Genomic DNA, 19943 nt, shown 5'->3' with positions numbered 1-19943 from the left:
TTCTCTTGGCTCCCTTCATTATAATTTCCCTATAGGCTTTGAGGAACCAAATACTAGTAGTCATTATCACTACCAAGCATGGAAAAGCAGAACAAAATCTTCATAGAACTATCTCTCAGTAAATCAATGATGCAGCTGTACGCCCTAACCCCTTTTTGTTTTTTATTTCTACAAGTTCCTGGCCGACACAAACTGATTGGCTACTGACAGCAATCTGTATGCTTGAACAACCATTGGCTGACCACACAGATGAGCACCATACTGTAGAATCTAACCTCTTTGTTATTATGTATTCTTATTTTGACAAACCCCCCCACAAATTGTAAAGCTCAACAACATTTGCTAGTTCTATATAAGGAAATGTTAATTATAATGTTATCTGATACTTTGGTGCAATTGCTGAACAACCATACTTGTCAAATTAGAACAAATTAAAAAACAAATTGATCTTGGTGGCCTATTTGAGTCTATATTATCCCCCCCCCCCCCAAAAAAAAAGTTTCAAAAAGTTTGATGTAGACAGGGCTGGCCATCTGCGGCATGATTCGCATAGGTGGAGCCAGCAGGAACAGTGCGGCGGTGGGATGAGAGGATGAGGGAGGTGTGGTGGCAGAGCTGTACAGTGTGACCACTGACATCAAGTCATGCTGTGCGCAGCTGCACGCTGGGGTCAGGAGCAGCACAGCCTTTGTTCAATACTTTGTTGATGCACCTTTTGGCAGCAATTACAGCCTCAAATCTTTTTTAATATGATGCCACAAGCTTGGCACACCTATCTTCGGGCAGTTGCGCCCATTCCTTTCTGTAGCACCTCCCACGATCCATCAGGTTCCAGAGATGTTCAATTGGATTCAAGCCTAGGCTCTGGCTGGGCCACTCGTCCAAAGGACATTCAGAGTTGTCTTGAAGCAACTCCTTTGATATCTTGGTTGTTGTCCTGTTTAAATATGAATGGTCGTCCAAATCTGAGGTCTAGGGAGCTCTGGAGCAGGTTTTACCTAGGATTTATCTGTACATTGCTGCATTCATCTTTCTATCTATCCTGACTTGTCTCCCAGTTCATACCACTGAAAAACATCTTCACAGGATGCTGCCATATGTGGAAATAAGGCTGTAACATTAAGGGGGTATTCAATGTCTGTCGTGCTCCTGCAGCCATCTCCCGACAGCATTGAACAGGGGTTCTCGGCAGAACGAGCCCGACTTCAGAAGCTGTCGGGCTCGTTCTGCCGGAAATAGTCGAGCTCCCGGCCGGAGCTCGACTATTTACGGCCTCAGCTCGCGGCCACGCTCCCTTCTCTCCGCTCGGCGGCCGGGACATTGAATCCCGACTGCTGAGCTCCAGTCGAGAAAAGCGAGAACAGGACAGGGGCTAGCTCGACAGCCGTGACCCCCCCTCCCCTCCCCAGGAGCAGCACGGTGGCTGATTGTCCACATCGCCCCCCCACCCAGGCATCATGGCAGGCACAGCGCGGACCCCCCACCCCCTGAGCAGTGCGCCGGCGCCATCACACTCCCCATAACCCCCCCTCCCCTCCCCTGGAGCAGCACGGTGGCCGGGCGTCCACATCCCCCCCCCTTCTGCCTGGGGCACTCCGGTGCCTAGCACCGGCCCTGCATGCCCCTGACACTGAATACTCCCCAAAATGTGGGAAAAGTGAATCTCTGTTCCTTGACTTCCCTGGTAATGTTTGATTGTCATAACATGTGGTGACACCATTCTTCTCAATTACCTAGCTCACCACAGGTGATGGCAATCATATATTACCAGGGAAGTCCAGGAACAGAGCATTTTCTCCTTCATGTAAAGGGTCATGTGGGCAAGTATGCTTCTAATAGCCCGAACATGAATGCTGCCTCGTTAGGGAGCATATATGCAAATGCTTACGCTTTAGTACATATTTTATGCAGTGGGCCAACACAAGATTTCAGCCAAAGTAAACTGTCAGCAGCTCAGGTCACAAATGCCAACATTTCAAAATAGTTCCTAGGGACACACTGTGTCTGTGCACCTTGAAGCACCACAATCCCCATGTCATGCTTTGTATGTCACCAGATACTACTCTTGTCTACACTGCATCTATGTCTAAAAAAAAATAGGATTCACAGAGCATTTTCTCCCTCTGGTCAGGTAGGCAAGTATGTTAGAAGTAAGAATACTTTGGTACTTTTCACGGCGGCAGCACGAGACGCTCTAGCTTGAATATTGGCAGCTTGTCAGACTGCCTTAAGCTGCGCTTGTAGCGTAGCGACTGTTTGAATTTTGGCAGCTTGTCAGCTGCCTAGCCGCCTTACAGTATCAGACTACTTGTTTCGTTTCAGGGCGGCATCGCGTGCTGCCTTGCGCTGACTTCTCCGTGGCAGGCCAGCGCTGCTACCCCTAACCCTCCTGTCAAGTGAGCGCCTCACACACAGCGCTTGTGGCCGCATGATATGCCCTCTCCTGTGGAGAGAGGATCATGAGGGCGCCGGCGGAGAGGCGCTCCATCTTTGTGTTACGTAGGAGCGTCTCAGACGCTACAGTAGCAATGCAATCATACGCTCCATGTGTGTGTGATAGGTTTGAGCGTCTCAGACGCTCCAGCGCCAATGCAATGATACCCTCCTGCCTCTGACCTCTGAGTAGTTATTGCTCATATGCATGATATGGCAGGTTTGAATGTGTTCCTGAAACACCACCACCATCCACGCTATCCCGAAGCGTGGCGAAGGGCGGCGTTACGCGTCCTACCAACCTTTTCATACCCCCACCATCCACGCCGGCGTGGAGTTGATTTTATATAGTATGGCGACGAGCACACATGGATAACTTCACATGTATTCCGCGTCCCCTCGAGGGGTTTGCTGCACTCGCCACGCTTAGGGCTCAGTGGCGCAGCGCTCACCACACTATATAAAATCAACTCCACACCGACGTGGATGGTGGGGGTATGAAAAGGTAGGTAGGACGCTTACCACTGCTGCTCGCCACGCTTTGGGATGGTGGGGGTATGAAATGGAGACATTTGCCAGTATGTAACATGAAGCACTGGTAAATGCCTCCCTCATTTTGCATTAAACGCAGGAGAGTCTCATTGCTTGAGTGTCTGAGACGCTCCTACGTAATACAAACAAGGAGCGCCTCTCCGCCGGCGCCCTCATGATCCCCTCACAGGAGAGGGCATATCATGTGGCCACAAGCGCTGTGTGAGAGGCGCTCACTTGACAGGAGGGTTAGGGGTAGCAGCGCTGGCCTGCCACAGAGAAGTCAGCGTAAGGCAGCACGCGATGCCACCCTGAAACTAAACAAGTAGTCTGATACTGTAAGGCGGCAAGGAAGCTGGCAAGCTGCCATAATTCAAACAGTCGCTACACTACAAGCTGCTTAAGGCAGTCTGGCAAGCTGCCAATATTCAAGATAGAGCGTCTTGTGCTGCCGCTGTGAAACTAAACAAGTACCAATACTTTTGCCAAAGAAGAGCATAGACATTCAGCAGAGTATAAAGTAACAATCTAGCAGGAGGAAAAACTACCACTGCATTATATTTATACTATATGATGCAAACATGAGCTTTAGTATGGAGAAATAATCAGGGAAACTATTGATTGGAAATCAAGAAATTGCTAAAGGTTATATGACCTACAGCACTTTGTTGATGCCAGAAAAACTTACTGGTTTCATTAAATATTAAAACTCTGTACATTTTTTTTGTGTTATGCCCGTATCTATGGTTAGATAGAGAGACATTTAGAATTTCTATAGGTAATGTGCTATTATTTTTTAGCCTAAAACATTATATATCACCACAATATACTTGCCTACCCTCCCGTCATGGCCAGATGGCTCCTGAAAATCGGGTTGCCTTCCTGATCTATATTTGGAAAATTATTAGCCAGTTAAGTGGTGTGGCAGGGACAGCATAGTTCTAAATGAGGTTAATGTGGAATAGTAGGATCTAAAGTCTGTAGTGCAGCAACTGGACTGATTAGATCCAGTCCAGGTTTTTCCTAAGATCTGATGTGAGTCATTGTTTAATTTACAACACCTGTGGTTTGCTGTTAAATATCTGTTCAGGGCAGATGGCCAATGTTCCTAATTCCAGTTAGTGTGGCTGGGCAATAGGCTTTGGGTATGGGGACTATGCTATGGACCTCCTGGATTGTTGTATCCACTTGTGAAATCTATGTATTGCCTGCTGTTAAACCTGGTAAACTGTGACTAGGGTGGCCAATCCCGGGAATGGAATCGGCGGGATCCCGGGATTTGTCCCCCAAAACACTGGGATTTCAATCCCGGGATTAGAAACTCCAATCCCGGGATTTAGGGATTAGACTGCGCATGTGCAGTCTAATGCCGGGCAGCATCTGAGCCCTCGCTCAGACGCTGCCTGGCTTCTCCCATACCCGGCACTGCAGCACTGCGCAGCGCGACGAGGTCACGCTGTGCAGGGCACAGCCCGCCTCAGCCGTCCACCCAGCCTACCAACCCGGCAACCCTCCCACCCGCCCACTCAGCAACCTGGCTCCGCAAATGTAAGTAAATATGTGGGCGGCCAGGGTGTTTTTTATTATTAGGGAAGCCAATCGATTGAGTATTTTTCAATCCCGAATCCTGGGATTGAAAACAAAATGCCCCGGGAATTGGCATTCCTAGCTGTGACGTGAATTGTAAAGCTGTAATCACTTGTATGATGATTACCTGCTGGAAATAAAGAAGATTTCTTATCCAGTGTGTGGGATCCGTTTCACAGTGGTTAATCCCTGCCAAGCTAGGTGGTCAATGTTTATCTACTTTTACATTAGCGATCACTTTTCAACTGTCCTAAAAAAACAGGATGGTAAGTTGTCCTGGTCATTTCATGCTTTAGACCAGTGGTTGTCAACCTCAGTCCTCAAGTACCCCAACAGTTCCTGTTTTTCAGGTCTCCACACAGAATCCCAGGTGAAATAATTAGCTCCACCTGTGATCTTTTAAAATGTGTCAGGGAATGAGTGTACCTGTGCACCTGTTAGGTGACCTGGAAAATATGCACTGTTGGGGGTACTTTAAGACTGAGGTTGAGAACCACAGAGCCTTTCTTGACTTATGGTTGGTCTTCTCTTCCATGCATTGTTTAAAGAAATGAACCTACCATATTCTTCTCCAGATGAACCATACAGCTAGATGAGTTGACAATCTGCTGTTTTACGTTAAATGGCACAAAATGGCGACTTTACCATTACAGAGCAATTTGTCTCTACAAAATGGTTAGTTCTGCCTCAAAGATCAACTTTTAGAAATATTGCCACAAACTATGTACTGGTAAAATATCCCCTCTTGGACTATGACTGTAGCCTTATCTGACTGAATATTTGTCTGCTCCTTTTTCTATATCCCATGTCACCTGTAGTAAGCAGTCTGGGCTTCTGGCCAATATTTAGATGCACTTATTTTCCTTGTTCACTTCTAGAGCAAACAGGCAGGCCTGTTAAATATCAAGGAAGTCTACAGTAATGGCAAAGTAATAGCATCATTTCAGGTACTAGGCTGATATCCTGGATGGCAAGGTGCCTAAAATGATAATCTGCCTGGTTTTGTATATCTCTCTCACAAACCTGAAATGCCATGTGGTCTAAAACATACAGTAATCTGAAGAAGTGGTAAATCGTGTTCTGCTGAAGAGCATTGTGGGTAGTTAATACATTATGGTTGGTCCTTGCTGCATTTGTGATAGTTTCACATGTGCTTTACCATTCATTTTGTTTATAATGCAAATAAATGAACCAGCACAATGTGCCTGCTTTTGAAACGTGAAACCTATTAGACAAAAGGGGTGAAATTTAATAGGATGAGAGATTAAGAAAGTGAGATTTGGTAAGCAATCTCCAGTTTTTTTTTTTTTAAAGCTGCAATCATTTACACTTCAAAATCAAACTGGTTTGTACATTTGTAAATGATTGCCGCTTTAAAAAACCATGAGATTTATTACCAAATCTCTCACTTTCTGAAACTCTCACCCTATTACATTTCACTCAAGATGTCGGCTAAGGGATACATTTTCACCCAACGACTATACATTTGCTTTCTTAACCCTTTGAGTGCCAACATCTGAGTTTTATGGTCAAAATATCCACAAATATCACATTTGCTATATAAATAAAAAAGATTTGTGTTAAAGATTAGAATATAAGGTAAACATTACAGGTTGTTATGATAAATAAAAATGTTTGCTTGCGAATTTTCACACCGATCTTGACAAATGCACTTGGCGCTCATAGGGTTAAGCCCTTGATATTTCTGCTACTTTAAGATTGTTTATCTTTGATTATATAAATTATTTAGGAATGATTGTAATTTATATAATTTGGCATGTAGTATTAAATTCTGTCTATGCTTGCCAAGCTGCTCATCCTCCCCCTTTAGCAATTTCACATACATGCAGATGTAATTATTATATTATGATGGAAGTTAGGGTTAATTCAGCATGGATTGCGAAGACCAAGACGCCGCCCAGACAGAAAGAGAAATTACCCCTTGCTAAATTGTGAGACCATTGTAAATGGATTTCGGTACTTATGTAGTATCTGGGCGCCCGATTTAGAAATCGGGCACATCGCATAGGAATCAATGTTAAAATGGAATGAGTCCATTTTAACATGGAATTCAATGGGAAAAGGGGTCCTTTTCATACCCCTACTATCCAAGTGGGCATGGAGATGGATATAAACCTGTGGCGAGCGTAGCGAGCCACCGAGCCCGAAGCGTGGCGAGCGGACACAGAATACCGTCCCCTCGCGGGGCTCGCTTCGCTCGCCACGCTTGTGGCTCGCTACGCTTGCCACAGGTTTATATCCAACTCCATGCCCCTTTTTCCCATTGAATTCCATGTTAAAATGGACTCCGTTCATTTTAACATTGACTCCTATGGAAAAATCGGGTCATCGCATCGCATGCGATATGGTCGGATGCGATGCGATGCGATATCGCATCACATCTGATTGTATGCCTTAACTTAAGGCATACAATCAAAAAATCGGGCGCCCAGATACTACATAAGTACCTGGATTTCTTACCACTCACACAGACCTCCATACACAATTCCTGAATCATCTAAAGGTAGCCATACACTGCTGACTTCTTAACGTAGTGTATTGTATCTGATCCACCTTGAGCCACCCGGGACTCTCAGGTGGCAGGATACTGTAGCATGCGATTTACATTCCATGCGTTCCTTCTGCATGTGACTTATTGCATGCGATCCCCTTTCCTGCTGCAGGGAGGGGGGACAAACCAGAGGTGGTATGTGCAGCACGTATGCTCTCTGACACCGATCCGATGGCACAGGACCATGCATCAGATCGGATGTCAACACCAGTCCAATTTGGCCCAATCAGTCGAAATCCGATGAAAACAGGCCAAATCTGACTTGCACATGGGCTTTATACATAAACACTTCTGCCGTCCAACCTGCTGCTGCTGCTAAAGTCCCGCAGGTTCTGGAGCAGCTGACTGCCGTTCTCCCCCACCACTGACTCGTAACAGCCACTGCAGGAGATCCCACAACTTCTGAGTGTCCACCTCTGAAGTTAGAGTGATGGCAACTACTGCCATTGTTGCTGTCCCATCACCGTAGCTCACTGCCTGCCATTCCCCTAGCACAGAGCCTCAGGCATTTGAAAAGCTGTCTGTGTCTCTGCCCGGCAGAGCGGTAGCGGCAGTACATCGATAGCCTACGCAAAAAATAACCCCTCATCCACCCTGCATGTGCCACTGCTTTATGTGGGAGGGACTGGGTGTGCTACACAATAATCAGCACGTAGAAGACTTTATGTGGTGTGAGTGGATGTGATGCACAACATACAGTGTGTACTAGATGAGGCTTTGTGTGGGTGTAATGTTCACAGAAAAATGTGAGGAAATTATGAGTTGTGAGGAATTATGAGTTGTGTTGTACTGTACTGTTTTGTTAATAAAATGGATTTGAATAAATCAGTCATTCCATGTGGCTCATGTTACATTACATGTTAATATTTAAACTTTTAAATGCACCACAGACAAAATTAAGCTGAAATTCAACATTTTAAAAAAGTCAATAATATGTGGTAGTCAAAATTATTCGAAGTAGTAAAAATGTGCTCTTAGTAGTTACATTTTATTGTCCATACGCACTACATATGTTACAACAGAATGGACATAGGAACTGTGCCAACTTCTATTTAAACCTGTTCCCCTAATTAATGTACAGTAGAACAATCCTGCTATAAAAATAAGACTTTAAACTTGTTATTAACACAAACAAAGTGATTGTTAACCAAACTATACTTAGTCAGTTCTGACATGTGAATCAAGTTACATTTCTGCCCCCAGTCAAAGGGCTCCATGTTTCCTGATTTAACTGTGAAGATGTATAAAATAATCATCTGGTAAGCATTTCGCTGCCAGCTAGCACCATCGTGCTAACGAAGTATTCACCATCGCTGATTGTCACCTGGGTAACTCTTTCCATCATAGTCAACATAGAACCAGTCACCGACGTAAAATACATCATCTGAAGTCACTAATTGTTTTTACATTAAGTTCGTCCATAGCATTTAGCAGCAAAAATTGCTAGCGGTTATGTGAAATTTTACATTTTGTTTATACATTTCATGAAATAACCCATAGGATAATACATTTCATTGACAAAAAATAAACCTGACGAAAAAATGAAATCTAGTTTTCATTGGAAAGAACTACTGCAAACCTAATTAACAAACTCAGTATTTAGATTCTTCAAGTTTTCCTTTTGCTGGTTTTCATTATGTTCTGTAATACTAAAGAGTCATGTCTTATATCTTACACAGGTCTTCAATGCAAAAACTGCTGAACTACTTAGTCACCATCAAGTAGAAATTAAACAGAAGTTTCCAAAAGAAGGGTATGTGGCTGCCATATGTTGTTTTCCAGTGAAAGCCTTATTTTATGTAACAAATTAGTCATCTTATTAACCACAAGCCAACCATGTATATATTTTTCGAAAACGACAACTAATGCTCCATCTGTCCTTCTTTTTATGGAGACAATAAAAAAAAATTGCAGTCCATAGTGGTTTGTAGACACTACTTCTCTATTGCGCCTGTGCCAACAGCTTTTACTCTGCTGGTTTAGGGGGAGGCCAGAGTACACATCTTAACCTAGGAGAGCACATGAATAATGGTGTGACTCAGCTGTGCAGTGATGTAACAATATATTGCATCCCTGTGCGAGCTACACAAACCACTGTATGACTGTAAAATGTCTCATAACATGCATACAATAACATAGCAACAGCTGAGCTATCATCTTATTGGACATGCAGCATATACAATGGGCTGATTCAATGAACGACAGGGCATACACACTATCTGATGGTTGTACACATTGGTTGAAAGTACGAATATCACATTATGTATAGTGTCTGCCCTGCTATGTTCTACTACTCCTTGATCTGTAAGTGTGATTTGCAAAATGCTGGTCACCTTATCCGTAGATCTCACCAAGTTCTTCTCCAGCGTATACCATTGTAGGAGTGAACATTAATTGCATATTACAAAGGGAGAATGCTGAAGGCGTATGTCACTTCTGCTCTTCCACCATTCTTCCCATATAACCACTACTCTTCCACACAGCATCACTGCATTCATATGTCTGATGGGGTGTGGATCGTACTGTCGACCAGGCTTAGGTCGACAGTCATTAAATTGGCATGGGTGAAGGTCGACAGGTGTCTAGGTTGGCATGGGTGAAGGTTGACAGGTGTCTAGGTCGACATGGGTTTTGGTCAACAAATGCGTTAGATCAACATGGGTTAGGTCGACAGGTTGCGAGGTCGACATGGTTTTTTCCCCACTGTTTTTTTACCCGAATGTCGACATGGACACAGTTGGAAGTCAACCGCAGCTACGCTCACTTAGCTGCGCTCGGCACACTATTTTATTCTCCCACCACACCCTAGTGGATGGTAGGGCATGAAATACCGCCTGTCGGCTCAAAATACAGTGAAAAAACCCATGTCGACCTCGCGACCTGTCGATCTAACACATTTGTCGACCTAAAACCATGAAGACCTTCATCCATGTTGACCTAGAACCCTGTCGACTTTGCTGCCTGTCGACCCGACGGTGTCGACCTGATGACTGTCCACCTATGTCTGGCCGACAATACGACCGTATCCCGTCTGATGCAATTGGCTAAAGACCATTAATGGTCAAGTGCTTGAAAGTACAGCAGTTAGATGAAATGAGTAATTTAACACTTGCTAAAAAAGCTGTAATAGAAAAAAGGGTACTTGTGAGTTATCCGGGCGTCCGATTTTTAAATCGGGTCGGATCGGGACATCGCATCGCATCGCATGCGACCATCGGATGCGATGCGATGCGATGACCCGATTTTTCCATAGGAATCAATGTTAAAATGGACTGAGTCCATTTTAACATGGAATTCAATGGGAAAAAGGGTCCTTTTCATACCCCTACTATCCAAGTGGGCATGGAGTTGGATATAAACCTGTGGCGAGCGTAGCGAGCCACCGAGCCCGAAGCGTGGCGAGCGTAGCGAGCCCCGCGAGGGGACACGGAATACCGTCCCCTCGCGGGGCTCGCCACGCTTCGGGCTCGGTGGCTCGCTACGCTCGCCACAGGTTTATATCCAACTCCATGCCCACTTGGATAGTAGGGGTATGAAAAGGACCCCTTTTTCCATAAGAATCATTTTAACATTGATTCCTATGGAAAAATCGGGTCATCGCATCCGATGGTCGCATGCGATGCGATGCGATATCGCATCGCATCTGATTGTATGCCTTAACTTAAGGCATACAATCAAAAAATCGGACGCCCGGATAACTCACAAGTACCGAAAAAAGTAGTATTTCTTAGATCTGTCACAATAGTGGTTCTTCCCATTGTATGATGCATTTAGGAAATTATGATTGCAGAGCATAAAGGAAGCCATGGTTTCAGTGTAAAAGTTTAGAGCAACAGCAATTGCACATGTGATTCATATTCTAGATTTATGAATCATTAGTATGGTAATGCTATGTAGTAGTGGAAAATGCAGATTAAAAAAAACCTGAATGATTATGATTAATGTTTTCTAAAAGTGTTGGTATACACATTGCGCTATATATTAGTAAATGTCATATTTAACTGCATGTCATGTGCCCAAATGTGGACCATTCTTATATCATATGGCATCGCGTCCTATAAGTCACACTCCCTCTTGGCATCAGAACATTTTAGACAGAAGACTCATATTGTAACCTTACGTTTTGAGAGTGGGGTTTGGTTGTAAAATTTAGTTATTATTAGAAACATTATGTAAGTAACTAACATTCTTCTCCATAGTTTGTAGACAGTCCCTAGAAGTATATTTCTCCCCCAAACTGTATATTTATAGTAATTTTGGACTTGAAGAGCCTGCACATTGCTCGAGTTTACTTTAATGCTGATGTCACATTGAGATAGTACATACCTCTTTCTTTTCAGATCCCTAAAGTCCCTAGACACTAGAAGATCCCCGCTGATATCGGCAGCGGTGAGGACCCGGTGGGGGGCAGGCAGGCATCAGCAAGTGCATACACACTTACTGATACTGATCACGAGGGGGCCGGGGGGGATGGGTTGTCCGATGGCCATTGTTAACGAGGTCTCCCTTGTCCAAACATGTTCGGACGTGGGAGTGGAATGTTAATGACACACGGTTGTTAAGCCCTTTCTGAGTGATTTTGGGACAAATATCGTCTAATGTGTATGGGCCTTAAGCTATCAAAGGGTAAAAATGTCATCCAGTAGTTTTCATGACCTGTTGGGACAGGACAATTTTTTTTTTATATATATCGATTTTGCAGTGTGTTTGTTACCCTCCATTACATCATTTTCTGATAGGCCAGTGTCCATTCTATGTTGATTTTGCAGATGGGTGGAACAAGATCCAAGGGAAATTTTGCAGTCTGTTTATGAATGTGTTGAAAAGACATGTGAGAAACTGGCCCAACTGAGCATAGAAATCACCACTATTAAAGGTAATTTGGATATTTTAAATGTAGGCCTTAAAGCTATTAGTGAGCCAAATAAAAATGTCTAATGTCAAACTTTTTTACATGTGAAATTATATTTTACCTTTTAGTGATTTGTGAATAATGGCAAATCAGTTTGTTTGAGAAATTACCATTTTAATAAATAATTGTGCTTGATTATTATGATCCCAGATCCCCAGGTGTTTCTTTATGTAGCAACAGTTAACATGGTTCCTCCATTCCTATAAGCTAGAATCTGCTAAATGTTAAGATCATAGCTTTAGTTGTGTGGGTGTGATGGCCAATGAGAAGCCACAACCGTCATAAGGATTTTGTGATTAGTCAATCTGCTCACACCTCCTGTACATCAGGACACAGTCCTGGCTTAGGGCAGTATTCAATGAGAAAAGTTCTCCGTGTTTTGTGGAGAATTTGTGCTTTTTTCGCCTTGGACGGGGCATTTTGCTCTCCAAAAGCGAGCAACCCTATTCAATGTGAAATGTTCTCCGTCTTTCTAAGTGATTTTCGCCGTCTCTCTCCGTGTAGAAATTCTCCATCTTTTGATGGAGAGCTGGAATGTGAACTTTTAATCTAAAAGGGTTTTGTATTTAATTTTGGTGTCAAAAAATCAGGAATTTTTTTCTGTGAAGGGGCATGTGATTTTTATTCATGTGCTTATAGCACATGAATATATATTTAATTTAAAAAAAAATATTTTTTTTAATTTTTTTTTCCTTTTTTTTTACACAGTGCAGCCAGCAGGGGGCCGGAGCGCTCGAGCCGCTCATTAGATATTCATATATTCACTGCACCCGTATGCACGTTCGGGTGCAGTGAATACTGGGTCCCCCGCTGGCTATAGGGGGGGGGCAGCCTGTGCTGCCTGGGTCCCAGGGGGGCCCCCTACCCTCACATATGTTCTGTGGCATCCAGGGAGACTTTAATCTACCTGGATGCCACGTCCCACGGCTCCCTGTCAGCTCCCTGCCGCGGACGCTCGTCCGCTGCAGGGGTTAAGACTCGCCGCGAGTGGCGGCGAGTTTTAAAAACGTTGAATAGTGGGAGCAGGAGTGGCAGCGAGCCCTCCGGAACACGGAGAGTGCATGGAGAGCAAAATAAAACGCTCTCCATGCACGGAGAACTCCGTCATTGAATACTGCCCTTAGAATGGGTGTGGAGCAGTTAAGTAAAGTGTGTGTGTGTGTGCGTGTAATTTATGTAGTGTGGTTTTCTTTTTCTTTTCTTTTTTTTTTTTTTAATCTTCCAGCTAACACAGCTTGGATATCTAAAAATACCATAGCTAGCTATCCATCATGTGTAATTAGAATGATTAGTATTCAAAAGGAAGTTGTGTAAAATAGCTTGGTGTGTTTTTGTACAGACTAATGGTACTTAGAATCTTGGTTCATTTCTGACATCAGAGTTTATTAAGTTGCAATATTGTAACTCCACAGTAACCTTTTTGCTTTTGTTATGTTCAACAAACAGAACGAGAAACCGATTGTTTGTGTTTAATGTTACACAGTATTTTTAATGTGTAATAATGATGATTATTTCTATTTCATTTTAAAGCTATTGGCGTCAGTAACCAAAGAGAAACAACTGTTGTATGGGACAAGACCACCGGGGAACCCCTATACAATGCTATTGGTGAGCAACTTCATTTAAATTTGTTTTGAGAACGGAATACTTAATTTTATGTAATATTTACTCATTAATGCACTTTATTATTTTAAGCATTAATAACTTTTGCATAGTGGTGGTCTCAACATAACTGAGCAAAGTGCACTTTATAAACTTATTTTAAAAAATCAGAATTAAATGCAGTTTATAATATATACTCTTTTTCCTTACCACCCTTCTCACACCTAGTGCAGGCACCTAATTTGCCAGGTGTGATATGTCGATAGAGACTGTTGACATTGTATATGCCACCAGTCACAATGCCATATTTTTTTTATCCGCTTTTTAAGTCCTAGTCTTAGCCATTCTGAATGTCGACCTGATGACTGGATAACAATTTTGCATTCAGAATTTTTTATTTTTTTTGCATCGAGCAAGTTCTGGTAGGCTTCTGTACATTGTACCTTTCTGGTGACAAGTGAAAGTGTACAAACATACATCTATTGGGAGGCGTTTAGGTTGCCGGCAATGGAGACCTCTGGCAGTCGAAATCCCGGTGCCGGAATCTTTAGGGTCAGGCATTAGAAAGGGAGGTTATTTTCACTTGCCCAGTTGCTGTCGGTCTTCTGACCACCAACATCCCCCTCCACCGGTCACTCGTATGTATTCCCATCTAATAACTGACCACTTCCAATGACCCAGTGGTATCACACACCGCTTTAACTACTGGCACTACAAAAAGCTGTGCTCCCTGACCTGTGGAATACACAACCTAAAAAAAAAATTTTTTTTTTCAAATACTTTACTACTAGAGCACTATCCTGTTATCCCTGATAAAACCTCAGTTGCAAAAAAAGGTCTATTTTTCTCAATTTTTGTTATCAGGTTGTCCAATTTGGATCACCTGATTTTAAAAAGCAAGAGTTCTTCTGAGAAAAAAACTAATTTTCAGTAAAGCCTTAGCCCTTTGTGTTTTTCTGCGTCTGCATGCTCTGTCTTTCCTGTAAAATCTGGTTGTTTTCGAGGATTTAGTTCCTGACTCAGGCAGGTGAAACAATATACCTGAATAGGAACAAAGGGGTTTGAGCAGCGCTGGGTTTCACTGAGAGAATCACAATGTAAATTCAAACAATTTATTGTATACAAATATTTTTACAAGATAAAAACAATAAAATATGAAAATAAAACATAAAAATAAAAATAAAATATTGTACGAAAAGAAGTATAGGGGTCAAGTTTGCAACCTATTATTCCTGCATAGTGGAAGGAAAGGAGAAGTCTCCGTTATATAAGTGGTCTCCAAGAAGGCCCTTGGGATCTCCAATAATTAGGGGTGGAGAAAGTTCATCTCAATGATGTGACAAAATAAGATATTTAGTGGATTGGGGGGGTGATGAAAAAAATATAAAGTTCCGGAATATTACCCGATACACTGCTCCTGAGGAAGGTACCAGCTAGGTGCCGAAACGCGTTGAGCCATTCTTCATCCAAGCTCCGGACCAGTACTCCATCCACAACACAGGACCCTGCCGTCTCCACCTTTTGCCAAGCAAAGTGCCATTTGCCTACTGTGGACTATTTCAGACGGACTGCCTCCCACTTACCAGGGTAACCCATCCATCAAGCTGGGTAATATTCCGGAACTTTATATTTTTTTCATCACCCCCCCAATCCACTGTGATATCTCATTTTGTCACATCATTGAGATGAACTTTCTCCACCCCTAATTATTGGAGATCCCAAGGGCCTTCTTGGAGACCACTTATATAACGGAGACTTCTCCTTTCCTTCCACTATGCAGGAATAATAGGTTGCAACCTTGACCCCTATACTTATTTTCGTACAATATTTTATTTTTATTTTTATGTTTTATTTTCATATTTTATTGTTTTTATCTTGTAAAAATATTTGTATACAATAAATAGTTTGAATTTACATTGTGATTCTCTCAGTGAAACCCAGCGCCGCTCAAACCCCTTTGTTCCACTTTTTGCTTCATTTGAGGGTTCCCACAATTCCCTCCTGAGCAGCAGCTACAGACAGCGCTTTCAGACACGTTACCACCTCCAGTTTTTCAATATCCCCGAATAGCCCTGGCACCGGCAGCTTTTCAGGGCTAGGTAGGCAATAGGATATCGGTGTTACTATATTAAATACTTTTCAACCTAGAGAGTACAAACCTATAACACAGACTATGTAATACAAATATCAATTCCTAGTCCAATCACAGTCAAAAGAACTGACTAGCTATGCAAATTTTTGGATATTCTGGGCAACATGGATGGTGTAATAGTTAGCATTACTGCCTCACAGCACTGAGGTAATGAGTTAAATTTCCACCATGGCCCTAACTGTGCGGAGTTTGTATATTCTCCCTGTGTTTGCGTGAGTTTCCTCTGACATTCCAAAAATATACTGGTAGGTTAATTGGCTCCCAACAAAATCAGCCCTAGAATGAATGTGTGTGCGCATGTACATGTGGTAGGGAATATAGATTGTAAGCTCCACTGGGGCAGAGACTAATGTGAATGTTCAACTATAAAGCGCTGCAGAATGTGTGCGCTGTATAAAATAACTGTAAATAAATATTCTAGCATGCATACTCCCGAAGATGTGACATGGACATTTTCAAGTGTTCAATGTGTTAAGTCCACATACAGTTACTGGAATTGCAGGTACCAGTGTGTAGCATGTGATATTCTGTTGAAATAAATGCAGAAGAGTCTTATTTGACACGCATATGCTAAGCGCTCTTGTACATTAATTGTTTCAATGCCACTTTGTATGACCCCATACAACCGACCTCTCTATATAATGTAGCCTGTGTCCTTTGTACAGTAGTTCATGCCTCATCCTCTACATCTAGTATTTTTACTTCCAGTGTAAAGTAACATACATAAAATGCAGATAATTGTAATATTTCTGCTTTGTCAGTGAGCTGAACTGAAAACAGGCTTCATTTGTAAACCAAGTGCAAAGGTTTCCATGTAAATGACTGAGCAAAGTAAATTATCAACCTTCTGTTGTGGAACATTAGAGGACCTGCAAATGTCAATTATTAAACACCAGGGCTTTTTATATTCTAAATGCATTATTTTGCTTGATAAAATGTTACGTTTATTTAGTTCTTGGTGAATTCAAATTTTTTACAGCAGTTTAGCTGGTGATAGTCCTACTTTTTGTTTCCTCAGCAGTTAAATAAATGAAACCGATTTGCTCCAGCAGGGAAATGGCCAGCATGTTATGGGCGTCCCCATAAAACGATGGACGTTTCCATGAGAATGCAGACGTGGCTATGCCTGCTCAGGGTCGTGCTCCTGACGTCCCATGACATCAGTACCCGCTCCGAATTTGGAGAACAGCGGCCATCTGAAGTTCGTTCGCCACCCAGGCAGTGTTTACCTGTTTGCTAGGCTGAGATTACACACAGCCAAGTCAGCAGGTCTACAGAAACATAACGCCATCTGTAGATTTCATTAGGTTCCTTCTTACCAGTAGATTTGGGGGGGAAAAGCAGGAAAGAGTATCTGTCTGTCTACGGCAGGGGTGGGGAACCTTTTTTGTGCCAAGGGCCGTTTGTATGGGGAAAAATCCTTCGGAGGCCATATGTAATTTTCTCTTACAAATTGTCCTGCTGCAGCCGTCCCACGCTCCGGCGGCTGCCGCTGAATAGGACTGACAGTCTCTGGCTGCTGTTGATTTAAGAGGAATTTCACAAGAACTACTGACCTCTTGCAAGAATTCCCCTGTACTTGACTTCTGGCAAAGCCGCCGGGCGGGTGGGCGGGCCACTCAGCCTGAGGTTCCCCACCCCTGGTCTAAGGGCTCACTCTTCTAGATCTGATTTTTGATTTTGCCCTATATTGGAATATTTGCACACCATAATGACCTAGACTGTGAATAACGCCGTAGTATAAACACAAAATGCGTATGTTTCATATACACCTTAAACACAGTCTGAAGGTTATTTTAACAGTGTTTGTAATGGTTTTGAATATCTGATTTTAATATGGGTGGAAACTTGGAGTTTAAGTCCCTGTACACGTAACCCTGTTCTATTTTATGTTTAGTTTGGCTTGACTTGAGAACTCAGTCAACTGTCGAAAGGCTGCTGAAAAAACTTCCCGGAAGGAATAAGAACTTCTTCAAGGTAAAAGGAAACACCAAGCTGTGCACATGCAGTGTCATTACTATGATCACAAAAAATATCTTCTGCATAATTCCAACATGAGTAAAGATTTAAAATGAGTTTGCCAATTGAGAAACAAAACTATCCCTGTTTTTATCCTGTCACATAATATGTAAATCATTTGACTTGTTTCACAAATACACATGTTTGAATAAATTGTTAAGCCCCATATACACTAAAAGATAAAGTTAAATATCTTTCAAAAAGCCAGTTCTGAAAGATATCTCTTACTTTATCTTGCAGTGTGTACGCTTGATTTTGTTAACAATGTGCGCCCCCTCGTGTCCAGCATGTCCGGACAAGGGAGGTCCTCTTTAACGATGGCCATGCTGCAGCGGCAGCACAGCTGTTGCTCACCCGTGTATGCACTTGCCAAAGCTGGCAACCCCCGCTGGGCCGCGGTGGCAGGGTTGCCTACTGTGTATCGATCTTTAGACTTCACCATAAAGTTCTTTGGTGTCTATTTATTATATGTAGAAAAGCCCTAGATCAGTCAAAATCTGCTTTCATAGAGTAACTTTCCCATGCAAAGCTACTTAATAAGGACACTGGAGGTAAAAGCATACATTCATTATGCTGCTAAAATTGGAGGACACCAAAGTTGGATGGGGTAAAGGAGGGGACATGGTTGGAAGGTTGTACATACTAGACAAAATTTTAAATGGTATGTATGATAACAACATATAATAAAGACACTATCCTGTGTATTGTATAGTTTGTTTTTAAAGGAAAGGGGATATGGGGATAGACCAGTGCACAGGTTAGAATAAGGGCAGTTATTTAAGATGTATGTATGTCTTATTCCACAATATAGTAAGTGCAGATACAAGTGACAAGACTTGTTTTTAAATTAAGCGTGTGGAGGTGCTCCCTAGAGAGTAAAATAGTTTATTGGAAAGAAGAAGGGGACAGACTCTCTTTTTGTTGGGGCACTCGTAATTTGAAAATTTGTATGTTACTGTTAGGAAAAGATATTAATGGTAAGGGGTTTAAAGGGGACTCAGTAGGTTCCTCAAATATGTATATTGCGTAGTAATTTAGTGATACAAAGATACGTGTGAACGGGGAATTATCCCTGATATGAGTATGTAAAGTCTATAAAACACTTCTTTATTGAAAATTTTTAAAATAAAGCACTAGACAATGACACACAAAACAAATAACATGAAAAAAGATACTGGTGTCCCACAAATTATTGTGGGGTATGCTTCCCTGGATAGATGTTCAGGGAATGCGTCCTTTCTGAATAACTCGGTATCTGGTAATCACCTTTTCAAAAGTATTCACAAAGAAAGATTGTACTCAAGAAGGAAACACTTGTAGCTATCGTATAGATTGTTATGCTAACAAAGTTGCAGTCTTTCCCTTAGAGGTCAGATCTAGATATCTGTTCTGGCTGCAAACAGTAAGATCCCCAAAGGTAGTGTGACCGTATATGAATATTAAATCAATTGATATATCTGGTCCGGATCAAAATATTGTAGCAGAAATGAAATAAAAGAGCATATACAATATCAGTATCTTAGGATTAAATAATTATAACACTGATTTGTTATTTGTCAAGCTTAGCGAAAATATAGGTAGTTTCAATAATAATAGGTAATTATGCCAAAAGTAGGCCAAGAGGATTTTTCGAGGGGGGGTCTCCTCCCTAGGTAGTAAGAGAAGGGCAAGAAAAAAGTGGTGGGAAGAAAAACAGACAATCCTCCTAGGTGACCAATCGCCAACTATATATACCTATAGTATGGCAATGAATACGACTTTCCACAACTAGGTCTCCCTAGTTGTTACTGGTCATATTTCGCCATACCAGCTGCCATTTGATTAGATCAATGGGCTTTTGTAGGTATTGTGGGATTTCAGCCTAATTCCCTGTAATGCCCCTTGAGGTGGCTGCTGCCCAGCTGTATATACCTATGACAAGTTTTGGGGTTCAATGGTTTCCTGCAGTGGGGTCACCCCCTCTGTGTACTAGAAAGGCCCAGGTTTTGTCAGCTTCCCTCAGCATAAAATTATGCTGTGGGGCTTCTAAGGTATTGCGGGTGAGCGGACCTCAAATCGCCTAGGGGTCCAGGGTGAGTTGTAAGGGGGTGGCTGCTGCCCACTGTATTATACCTGTGACAGTGTTATGGGAGTCA

At 42.5% G+C, this 19943-nt stretch overlaps 1 protein-coding gene across 3 annotated transcripts in view; it reads left to right on the top strand.

The window, feature by feature from the left end:
- The window catches only part of GK (glycerol kinase), a 91831-nt gene that overhangs the window by 23314 nt on the left and 48574 nt on the right, over positions 1-19943 (top strand). For all 3 annotated transcript variants that reach the window (XM_083174353.1, XM_083174354.1, XM_083174355.1), the window contains exons 2-5: positions 8803-8876; positions 11893-11999; positions 13566-13643; positions 17687-17766. In XM_083174353.1, the coding sequence (XP_083030479.1) occupies positions 8803-8876; positions 11893-11999; positions 13566-13643; positions 17687-17766 (339 nt within the window). The remainder of the gene's footprint in view (positions 1-8802; positions 8877-11892; positions 12000-13565; positions 13644-17686; positions 17767-19943) is intronic.

The sequence above is a fragment of the Crinia signifera genome, chromosome 2, assembly GCF_055691185.1.
Source record: "Crinia signifera chromosome 2, ASM5569118v1, whole genome shotgun sequence".
Lineage (NCBI taxonomy): Eukaryota > Metazoa > Chordata > Amphibia > Anura > Myobatrachidae > Crinia > Crinia signifera.
Note: the sequence above shows the minus strand (reverse complement) of the source record. Positions and strands in the feature narration are given on the sequence as shown.